This window comes from Megalops cyprinoides, chromosome 2 (genome assembly GCF_013368585.1).
Source record: "Megalops cyprinoides isolate fMegCyp1 chromosome 2, fMegCyp1.pri, whole genome shotgun sequence".
Taxonomy (NCBI): Eukaryota; Metazoa; Chordata; class Actinopteri; order Elopiformes; family Megalopidae; genus Megalops; species Megalops cyprinoides.
The window spans coordinates 52007521-52019692 of NC_050584.1; the positions used below are offsets into that span (position 1 = coordinate 52007521).

At 40.5% G+C, this 12172-nt stretch overlaps 2 protein-coding genes across 2 annotated transcripts in view; one reads left to right on the top strand and one right to left on the bottom strand.

The window, feature by feature from the left end:
• Positions 1–4220, bottom strand: part of mast2 (microtubule associated serine/threonine kinase 2) — a 140310-nt gene extending 136090 nt beyond the window's left edge. The window contains exon 1 of the mRNA XM_036522490.1: positions 3747–4220. Within this exon, the coding sequence (XP_036378383.1) occupies positions 3747–3827 (81 nt within the window). The 5' untranslated portion in view covers positions 3828–4220. The remainder of the gene's footprint in view (positions 1–3746) is intronic.
• A 1494-nt stretch (positions 4221–5714) lies between these two features.
• On the top strand, positions 5715–9019 carry LOC118773509 (riboflavin-binding protein-like). Its single transcript, XM_036522469.1, has 6 exons — positions 5715–5806; positions 6377–6529; positions 7147–7243; positions 8008–8136; positions 8299–8407; positions 8650–9019. Exons 1-6 carry the CDS (start codon positions 5782–5784, stop codon positions 8884–8886), a joined length of 750 nt encoding a protein of 249 aa, XP_036378362.1. The 5' UTR covers positions 5715–5781; the 3' UTR covers positions 8887–9019.
• The last annotated feature ends 3153 nt before the right edge of the window (positions 9020–12172 follow it).

A 12172-nucleotide genomic window follows, 5' to 3' on the forward strand; every position in this document is an offset into this window, starting at 1 on the left:
AAGCATCGCATTTCCGTATAAATAATATTTCAATGTAAGGAGACCTGCATTCACGCTCACTTTCAGACAGACCAATTGATGTCAATGAATTATCTTATTTTATGTAGCGTTCCTAGGGTCTCCATGAATATTAATAAGAGGGAATAGGCCTAAACATTGAATTTGTTCATTTTTTGGTTATTTTAAAAAGCATCCAGATACTGATCCAGGTAACTGATGACTGAAATCCTGTTAAAATTTTACCAGCACATGTGTACACAGGCACACATAAATGGAAGACACGCACCAACAGCAATTTGGCAGCTTTAAGTCCCACTCCTTAAGGGCCTCTTATAATAAAAACAAGAAAGGAATAAAGGGCAATGCAGTGCAGAGAAGCAGCAGTTGAAGACACAAATCTGCTTAGTAAAATATCTGAGATGTTTTCCATGGCAACCGCTCAAAGAGTCCATTGGCCATTGTGTCTTCACCCAAACTGATCAGAGGAAGAAGCTGTGATATAAACACTACGTATTTACAAGAGAAAATGTCAATAAATACACAGCATCAGAGGGACCGCCTTCCATCACACATTGTGTTTTGAGTTTAAGGGTAAGGCGAGCAAGGGAGTGACACTGAGTAAAAACACTAGCCATTGTTACTGCTACTACCGCCTGCCACTTGTCTAGTGAAGCTGGATCACTGGTACAGAACAGAGCTACCCACTATGCACTATCAGTGGGACAGTGTGATACTTCTGGTCACAATCCCGGAGGGTATAATCAATAACCCTTTCTGACATGACCCTTTCACATTCTACAGATGGAGCATATATCCTGACAAAACAATTCTCCATTTACATTTTCACTGTTTACAAGTAACTGAAGTTTGCTTTATTCTGGTATTTTGTGCCAACGTGACTTCCTTAAAAACAATTTTTTTTTCAACACGACACTGCACCTGAAGCTGGTGCCAGGCTGCACATAATCATTTGCATTTCTAAAGGGCGATGTTATGAATGCACTGCGCTGGCCTGTGGCTGAAGGGTACAGTCTGCATCGGACTGAAGCCCAGGCTTTCATCCAGCACTCCTCTATTCCCCGCGCACAAATATCTTGAAGGAGACGCAGCACATAGCGGCACTGTTTTCTACACAGTCTTACAGGAACAGCACAGCGCGCTGCAGAAGATCCCACCGAGTCAATAAAAATGAGCTGTTTATTCAAAATTTGAATCTGAAATCCATTGGACATCAAAAACATACTTCGACGGGAAACGCTAAGCAGGGCTCCGAGGAAGTCCCCTGGTGCATTCAATATGAACCACATCTGGCCAATTAGAAGCCACAACTAAAACCATTACACACTGACATTTTCTCCTTGCAACCCGAATTCTGCCACATGGCATGTTAGGCCCTAGTGGATAAAAACCAATTAATTTAGAGAAATTCTTGTAACATTCACCAGAGAAACAGCAGATCTCTGAGGAAAAAAAAAAAACATCTGAAAACGTCCATGTGCCATGCATCTTATAAAACAAAGCTTGTGGGCCATTACAGATGAACCAGTTAATAGAATAGTTTCATTTCCCAAACCTCTTTTTGTCACGCTGTTTTTGAAACAATAGCCTTAGATGTTTATGTTAAATGAACCTCGCTTATATCATGGCCAGCTTAATAGCTCCAGATGTGCCTGCACAACAATAGGGAAATCAACGGGCTCTCGCCATACAAATCATGTCGATGCAGGGGGGCTGGAATGGAAAGTGACATGAGTTGAAATTAATTGAAATGAGTTCAGTGTGAACTGACAGAGAGAATTAGCACCAATCCTGTGTTCTACTAAAAACAGAAAGCCTATGGTGGCAAAATACCAGCGTTAAATTCATTCCATCTATTAAACAGGGATTAGCATTGCCCTACATGAGCAATTCAAACAGCGCACTGGCAAGGCGGGTTTTGAAATGAAGGCCTATACTTTCGTTTAGCTTTTCCACACCTGATAATGTGAAAGCCAAAGCATTCCTTGGTCATGAAACAAAGAGCAAGATGTGCTATGCAGCAGACGGTGGCACAGCTAGTCCTGTTATACTGAAAACCAGCCCTGGATGTAGCTAATTTTGCCTCATTTTGCTCAGCGGACAACCACAGACAAGCACGCAGCAGAGAGAGAAAACGAGAGAGAGACGGAGAGAAAACTCCTGGTATTAGCACAGGGGGGCACAGTGTACCAGCAGTAACCGGTCTGAAAGAGACCCAAGAGCCAGGGGAGTGCACACATACGTCACAGCCTGTCAGTGCAGTGTGCCCCTGCGGTAGGGAGCAGAGAACAGCTGATTACAGGGTCACATTAACAGAGGCTGTGCCACACTCGATCCTGCTACTGTCGCACGCTGCCTGGATTGATGGGACAGGGCAACACGGCGCACAGAGAGACTGGCTCTACACCGTCAAGAGTTCCTGCGCTTAAGGTGCAGCCTGAAAAAAATGCAGCCAGGCTACGGCAACGCCTCTGGCTCGCTGCTTGTCTTCAACCACATCTTGACAAGCCATGCAATTTCTCTGTAGCAAAACAGCGCAGCTCTATCTGCTATTAATCTCGGCACCTTCAGTGCCACACCCAGGCACTTTTTCATTCTTGGCTGAACTTTACCAGATGTTGTGTTTACGCGCCATGCATGATCTGTCTGATGAAAGAAACGGATGAGGTAATGCAGTAGTCCTGTCTTATGCCACATTCTGTGTGCAACTAATTCTGCGAGAAGACATTTCTATTTTGCATTACCTCAGATTCCTGTGCTGGGTCCAAGCCAACCGTGCATACATGTACCAACCACATTGGTACCAGACAAAATCCTCAAACCATCAGAACCAACCACCTACTGCCCACAGACGCACAAATACCTGATCTTGTAACTCCATATCCCTTTTATCATGCACCTCGAGACAAAATATGCCCATGTTTCTCCCTCAGCACAGAGACGTCATTTCACATTCTTTAACAATATACGGGCTGCTTAAAATGACTCATTTCACAGGAGACGACACAATAAGCCCTTGAATCTTAAACTTCTGGAGAATTAATATTTTCAGCTATTCCGGCTGACACTACGCACAGAACCCTCTCGAAGTTTCTTGAAATTTTCTGTGGTCAGCTGCACTGATGCAACTTGCTTGAAAAAGAAATGGTTCTCTTTTGGAACTGTCTGTCTACAGCACCAGCCATCCTTCAATAAACTGTGAAATTGAGAATACCTTCGTCGCACTGCCCTGCCTTTTATTTTTACACTTTTAACTGCCCACGTATACATTTTAATCCGTCGAAAAAATATTAAGACCAACCCAGCTCGTATACAGTGCAATCTGCGCAAGAAATAAAACTCAACATAATTACTGTTGATGCTAAGAAAATCGCTCTAGTGAAAACTCGCACCGGTGTAAGGGCAGCTAACAACATGCATTCCTCATGGGAAAGAGATCTGTCATCAGCTAACTTGCAGTGTGGCTAGCCAACTAACTAGCTGACTAGCATACACAACCACTGAGTGCATTCGTCGCGTTTTGAGGGATTCGCTAAACCGCATCACAAAATAACAGAAAACATTTCCATGTCCTTTCAGACTAAAATAAACACACTATTGTAAATGAAAGCATTAGCTCTTGCTTATATTTATTGTGAGGCCAAACTGTGCAAAATGTGCAACTCAACCTGAGACAAACGTTAGCCAACAAGCCAATTACCTACACTAGATGGCTACTGTCAACTTACCGCATCCTTTTCATCGGTCCCGCTTCCCTGCTGATCCGAATTGCAGAGTTTTCGTTTAATTTTATTTTCGGTCCTCTTCATTTTTTCAATTGGTGGGAGGGCGTTTAAATTACCTATCGATGCTGAATTAAGCAGTTAGCTAACAAAATAGCCAGCTAACTGCTCTAATAAATGAAAAGTTATTTCATGTGTGGCTAGCTAGCTAGCAAATAAATAAAAGTTAACGTTGCCTTGCATTGTTAACGTTTGCCAGCGAGATAACTCAAACACTTTTAGTCCCGTTAAAGAAATATGCAATCGAAGCTAGCAAGCTAGCTACGTAGCACCAGCAAGCAATGTCGAAGACAAATCAACATCTTTCAAAATGTTGCTGTCCTTACGAGATTCGCAAACCAGCTAAATTAGCTAGTCTGTCTAAGATTGGCTAGATTTTGCTCGCATTGCAACACCGAACATTTGTCGACATGCAGGCTACCTAGCTCGCTAGTCTTGATAGAGATACCAAACTAGTTAGCTATCGTCAAGACTTCTAAAATAGCTAACCAGCTTGCCAGACTTCTAATTTACTAGCTACGGCTGGCTAGCTAGTTAGCTAGCTAAATGAAGTTGCTGTCCATATTTAAATGCGTTTCAAAATGCAACATTTACTGTTGAAAACAAACGATTAACGTTACTACTATTCTAGGTTAGCATGACACTATGAAGTTGATGCCGACTATCTAGCCATCCGTCCTCATCATTAGCTAGCTGTGGTAGAATTTACTCAGCTGTATGTCTTTCGTTTCTACTTATGCCATTTTCGGTACGCCTCCTATGCCAATTGTAATCAGCAAAGATCAAACAAAAAACCTCACAAGAAGCAAAGGCGGAATTTCTTGCAGAACTGCTTCTTTTCTCAATTCAAAAGACACTTTTTCTTTCAAAACTGGTCCCCGCAAAGCGTATTTTCACTCTAGCCGCCAAATCCACAGCTGACTACCAGTTTAGCTAAACCTAGCTAGCTAGCCACGCACGAGCCACTGTCATTGTCACATGTCATTCCTTTTGGCAGGTGTCCTCCTCAATGTGCGAAACTAAACAGCCAGATAGTTAACTGCAACACGGACTTGTCTTGCATGTACAAGAATTTCATATCCTGCAACAGTAGAATTCCTCTGGTATTTTTACGTTGCCTAGCCGATGCGAGAGCAGCAGTCAAATGCAGGTCCCTGCTGCAGTAGAGACATTCAATTATCAACACAAGAGCAGAAACCGACTCACTTCCCGGATCTCTGATCTCGAGTCAATCAGCGGCCATATTGCTGTACGACATAGAGCAGCGTTAGGGTAGTGATGATGTTTAAAATGTACACACTCCCATTTTTGATCACTATGCCCAAGCCTACTCCAAATAATAGTCATTGTGTGGAAAAAGTGAAAACTGAGGTAACTGGGGCCGCATGTTCTCTGAGAGTGCTACTTCAAATTGCACTAGCTCCGGGATTGGTGGACATATTGTTGTACGGCAAAATGTATGTCGCCATATGTAGCGCGGCAAAAATCATGACAATGAGACGAGACATCAACTGAACTATTTTCTGCTTCTCTGCTACCATCGTGTGGCTGTGTTGATGGAAAAGTAATACTGGACGGGGATGAGTACTCCCACAGTAAGTGAAGTAATGTAAGAGCAATTTGTGTGAAGACATTGGTTATATTGAAGATTCATGGATTATCTTGTTTCTAGGTTTTTCTACACTCTTAATCCGAAAAGTGTCTTAATGAACTGTCCTGCATGCATAGTTTAGTTTAGCCATGTTTTTGATGTGGCCAGCAGTCTTTGTCAATTGTAATAAGTTCTTATTTGTTTAAGGTAACGCAACCTTTCTAATCTAGCATGTGACTGAAAGGAATTCAGTTTTGCTTTTTAAAATCAATTTTACCAGAGTGAGAGGACAAAGTCTACAGTACAGTGTCATCCTTGTTGACTTTGTGAAGACATCAGGGGCCCACAGTGCCACAGTGGCATTTGAGGACTTCGAGAAACAAGGACACAATGAGTCTTAAATCCAGTCTATCTGGTGAGTTTCACACTTAATGTACAATTTAAGAACCAAATAATGCAGCTAGTAAAGTTAATTGCGTATAAAATAATCAGAATAGTATTTAGAAACGAATACAAAATTTAATCAAAAAGCCCTTGAAGGATATTGTTCTGAGGGAGGTTAATGACAAAGTGTGATTCCTCTGTCATATTGTAATATGTGTCCATAAGATAACTACATAATGTTCATTTTATTTGTATTCTCATTTGGCAGTTATGGTTTGATAGCCACTTGTTATTGTTATAGACATATGAATGAAGGAAAAATGAAAAATTAGATGATCATCAGGCAAACTGCATGTTTTTTTTTTTTCTATTGCAGGTTCAAATTCAATGCAAAGATTGTGTGTGGTTGTGGTTAGGCTCACATTTTTCAAGAAAAAAAAATCTATAACTAAAAAAAAACATTATAAATTTAATTAAGAATCATTTTATTTTCTTACTTTTAGTATTTTAGCACTGTTTTTGCAAATGGGATTCAAACTTTAAGATACAGAGTTTCTTCCTCCAAAAGGAGTTTCCTATCTTTCACCTTGTGTGTTGACAGTGAGTTGGGTGCGGGTATACCTGGCAGTGGTGGGGGCAGCGCTCCTTCTGGACTTAGCGTTAAGTCTAAATGATACCTGTCTGACCGGGACTCACCACAAGAAATCCCCCAGCCCAGAGACCACCATGAAAGAATGTGTTTTGTACTCTAACTGTGAGTAGCTTCTCTTTCATTATAATGCTGATTGTGACTTCAATGCTATATACGATACATAAAATGTTAGATATTTATTTAAATATCATTATAGCAGTTTTTCACAGATATGTCACTGTATTCATAAGCATACAACCTGAAGGCATGATACCTATAATAATATATACTAGTATCACACTATTACTAGTATCAGTCTAAATGTGCTTGTTTGTTTTTAGAAAAATAGTATATAGCTTTTGGGTGATGCTTAATGGCTAATATGCCTGACTGTCAAGAGAACAATGCCTTTGTGCCACTAGTGTGGTGATGGGTGGAATAAGTCAGCAGGACTGAGTCATGCTGTGACTTTGAAGTGACTTTGATGTCCAATATCCAAAATCAATATACTTTATTATAAAATACACATACAAAAATAAAATGGTCATTACTTTTTCATTATTTTGATACCAACTGTCATCACATTAATACATTTTATTTAAATTATCACTAGAGGTTTTACTTCATGAAAATAATCATTCCATCAAGAGAACACATGATGCCTACAAGATAAAATTTTTGAAGTACGACAGTGAATATTTATGAAATACTAAAATACAAAGCCACAATACCTTTTAAAGCATCCTGCTGCCATGGTAACTTCACTGAGAAGCTTGTGTCCCCTGTGAAGAAAGTGGACAACACCCACTGGAATGTCTGTCAGCAACTTAGTGACGGGTAACTATCAAATATCTGTGCCTACCACTGCATAAAAACTTCAAGCAGGGACGTGTATGCTAATTAATGTATAACACAAGTGTCCATTGTATGCTACAAGTGTCCACTTATTAGCAGACACATATGTTCTCTCAGATCAAAAATAACCCATTTCTCATTATTATCTTGTGTATCGTATTAGTTGCCCTATACGCTGTAGTTGTACAAATCTGATAGTACTTCGTCCTCAAACAGACCTTGCTCTCAGCTGAGAACTGTCTCATTGTGGAACTGTACACATCCTGTCCCCGTAGTGTCGCTATACTTACTGTATGCACTTTTGTAAGTCGCTTTGGATAAAAGCGTCTGCTAAATAAATAAATGTAGATGTAAATCTTATATAGCATAATCACCATTGAGAAAAAAGTAGTTTTCTTACACTTCCTGGGAACACTCAGTATGTACTGTATTAGAACATGAAACTCAGAGAAAATGTTGCCAAGCATGGTTCAGGCAGATGGATAATAAAAGAGATAAAAAAGGGATTTATCAGTCCACATTCAAGTAAAAAAAAATCCCTGAGTTTCTTTTATTCATTGAAGAATGATTGTTTTTTTTCCCGACCAAGGGCTATACCTAAACCTTAGTCTGCAAAAGTCAAGATTCAATGTGCACTCTCATCAGTTATGTTTCACATATAATAGCTAATGTACAGTAAAAGGATCCTGTGGGTTTTTTTTTCGTAAAAGAACCCTAACCTGACATTTCTGGGTCTTGTGTTTGAGGTGTGAGTTGTTCATGAAGAAGATCGAGTGCTTTTACCAGTGCTCCCCATACACTGCTCACTGGATGAATCCCAGCTACACTGCGGGCTTCTTACAGGTCCCTCTCTGTGCCAGCTTCTGTGACAGATGGTAAATGCATCCTGGTTCTCCTTCTACATCACTGCTGCTGTCCAAGAGTGTACGACTACTCCAATGAGTAAAATGTCACATTTTAAAAGCAACACAGGCAAATGTCGAGCTTTGTTTTCAGAATGATTGGATTGTCTTGTCATTTTTTTCCTGTAACATTAGGTTGGATGCTTGCAAGGATGACCTGACCTGTGCTAAAAACTGGCTCACGGACTTCAAATTTGACAGTGACGGCAATCACTGTCAACATGACTGTGTGCCATTTGGAAAAGTATGGAGTTTGTTTTTTTCTAAACATTCAATCAATGTTAAGAATTTATTAAGAGCTTTCATGATTCTAAAACTTAAGTAAAAAAATATTAATCAATCACATTACTGTTGCTGTTAAAGAGAACGAAGTAAGTGTGGCAAAAAAGGGTCAGAGAATCTCTAAGGCAATGCATAGCCTCCTATAGAATATCCTTTGCAGGAGCGTAACCCCTGGTCATTCCTTTTTTGTATTTTCTTGGGCAGATGTACTCCAATGGGACAGACTTGTGCCAGTCCATGTGGGGCACATCCTTTGTGGTAAGCTCATCAGACTGCCACTGTTTGCAGCTTGATAGCCGAGACGAAATGGCCCTGCCCTATATCCTGCACCAAAATGACAGCTCCAGCAGTCTCTCACCCAACCAGGAGGGACCCTGCCACCACGCACCAGTGAGTCTGGACTACATGTCCCCCAGAAACAACACTGGCACCACCATTTGAGGTCCATATACGTCATAACTACTGTATATGTCTGTTTTCTGGCTCCTGTCTACCAGCTGATGAAATAATCAGCTGATGTTCTGTATATGCATCAAGGCATTTAAAAATGAAGTAAACAGGATGTGCACAAATGTGTCCCTTCGTTATTGACCTTTTCTCTTCCTATCATCTCTAACATTCTGGCTGTTTCCATATGGTTGTACTGTAATAGAATTTTTAACACTTAATTTTCTCCTGGACCAATACAATGGAATTTGTACATCTAACACCTTTCATGGAAATGGGGGAGGGCTCATTCAACTGGGAATGGGACATTTGGGACAGGTACACACTTCAGATTTTGAAAACTGCAGTTATTTACTTTGTTTTCATTATTCATTATTGTAGCTTTATACCCCTGAAAAGGACACTGTTTTGCCAGATGAAGTCAAGGCATGTGGGGTGCATTGTTGGGAGAAGAAAAAAGGAAATACCAATACCCTCAGTTATGAACATCCTTAACAACTCTGTGAGCTACTGAATTTAAAAAAAATGTTGTTTGAACCAAATGTTGTTTGATCTGTTTGGTTGTAGCTGTTGGTAGGTTTCCTGGCAGTAGTAGTAGTCTGGCAGCATCCCACAACTTTTGACATTAACGCCCAAGATGTCAAGGAGTTTGTAAATATTGGTTCAATAAAACTGTGTTTGCTCCTGGATGCTTTTCTTCTGCAAATAGTTTGAAAGAGCGATGTCAAACAGTGCGTCATGGAGTCCCCCACCCTCTTGCCCCAACCTGAGGACTTTGACCTGAAGAAAGAAAGAAGAAAAACACCTATTATTCAGTTCTCTTCCAATTGCAGACAATGACAGATGCTATGCTTAATTTTTCTACCAGCTTGTGGTTCAAAAACCGTGTGTGTGTGAGTGTGTGCGTGTGTGTCCAGGAAACATTCAGGAATGTTCATCCATTAATTTTTGTTAATTTATTTTAAAGTATATTTGATCCATAATTTCTGGGGAAACTGATCTTGCACCATTTGCAACTACAATGGAAATGTTTTGTTTTGACTACTATCAAACATCATACATCTTGTTACATTTTCTGTGTACATATTTCCCCAGAGTATCATCTTTGGACCATTTGGAATTACCCTTAAATTCTAAGAACAGAGAGAATAGAGGGATGGTATTTTTCCTCAGTGTTCAAACAACACAGAGAAGAAAATAAATCACATTGCCTTTTCCCTCAATCTGACGTTTAGATATGTTTGACAGCACATTGGTCCTTGTGCCATCAAAACAATGTTGCATTTACTACTGATCTTTCAGTTGAAGCGTAGCTGTCAATGCATCATGAGGCCTGCATTTCAGCCTGCAGATGGCACTGCAGACTGTGCTGAGAAATTGCATCATGACTAGGAAGTCTCTCAAACATGTTCAAACTGGGGTATCCAACCAAATTGACCTCTGAAGAAAGAAAATAGCTTTAGTACTATACTTGACTCTGAGCCCCTGTCAGTTACTTTGTGTATGGTGAATTTGACTCCATACCTCTGTGATACAGACTGTGACCATTCAATGGTGATTAATGGGTTTGTGGTGATTCTGTGTTTGTGAAAACGCATTACTTCTACATTTTCACATGACTGAATCTTGTGAATAAAGACACACCTCAGAAGATTATAGTATGTCTATTGCATGAAATAACTGTGTGGCATTGGGTGGTGCTTTGTGTGTACTTCCAGAAGAGAGACTGCATGACTCCATTCTATTCAAATATCATATTACCATTTCCATACAGTGGCTGGCTGTGACCACAGTTTATTTCCGTTACTGTTGGCCTCTGTCCCTGCAGTGACATGCTCTATGCGCAGGGTCTATCACTCCTCTCATAGGCCACGAGCCTTCATAGAAGTAGTAACATCCAGTAGTGCTCAATTCACATTGTCATTACTGCTAGGTTTGTACTGTAGCTACAGGGTGCAGATCTGTGAAGCTCAGCCCTCATCATTGCTTACAGAGCTGTGGAATATTCATAGAGTCCTTTACAGTTCTGTCACTTTTTTTGTCAGTGAATTGTATACAGATGCTGTGATGCATGTTAAACCAATTTGTTTGTGGATATACAATACCTTATGATGTACCTCGTGCATATGGAGATCAGTGATTCGGGAATGGAACTGTTTTCAGTAGAATTGTTTTATGCTGTTTTATCGGCCCCTGGAGAAATTATGTGCCATGCCTACCTGGTGTGGCCATTGTCATCTGAACAACTGCATCACCACTGAGGGGCGCACTGCACTCTTTATGCAGACATTGTAGATACACCATCCTAAGGAGTTGTACACTTGGGGCCCTGAGTTTATAAACAGTGTCTTCCACTGGGGTGGGGTGGGGGGAATGTGTACATTTTGAGCTCCACAAAATGCTTCATTTCAACATGGTGATCAAGTCAACACTATTCTTATTTTATATGGATGACACCAGATTGGCCTGTCAGTTGTATGGCAATGTAGTTTTGAGATTCATCTTTTTTTTTCTCTTACTATCAAATAAGGGAAGGTGGCACCCATGGCAGTGGTGCATTCAAGGGTGGTGGTTGTGCAAGCCATCAGTGGTCTGCTGCAGCAGTGCATGAGACAAATCTGGCATATGTTCCTAAACATACATTAATGAAAACAGCCAATGTGTATAGTGTACTTGTCAAATTTGATTTGATCTAGAACACTTACTAGAGCTGGTCAATTTGCGCTGAGAGCATTACTCCTTAGTGCACACGAGTTTAGATTTAGTACATTTAAACTGAGTGAGCAAGCTCCAACAACTGTAAAGTTATTAAACCATTCAAGATGTTTATCATAATGGTGAGGATTAGGCCTATCCATATGTCCTGTTTCAGAATGTTTGTTTGTCTTGTGTATATTACTGATTTGGAAACATCTTAATTTAGCTCTGCAGATTATAACATTTCAGAATAAGCTATCTGAACTTGGCCTCTTCACTGGGTGAACTCTTTTCAGGGTCAGTGAAAAGATGGCCACAAGTGTGAGGTCACTCCGTAGGGCCTTGAACTGGCTTTGGTTTGTAACAGGTCAGAGAGCAATGATAAGCACACCAGTATTATTACTATAATGATTAACAAGATCTGTGTTACCCACAAGCAGCAGTGGCACTCTCACCAGCAGAGAGGGCATGATGCCATTGACCTGCTTAGACAGCCACCACAGCTAAGTACAGTGAAAGTCTCAACACCCACTGGCAGAGTATCCACTGGCATTGATGACCCTGTTGTAACATCTGGTTGTAT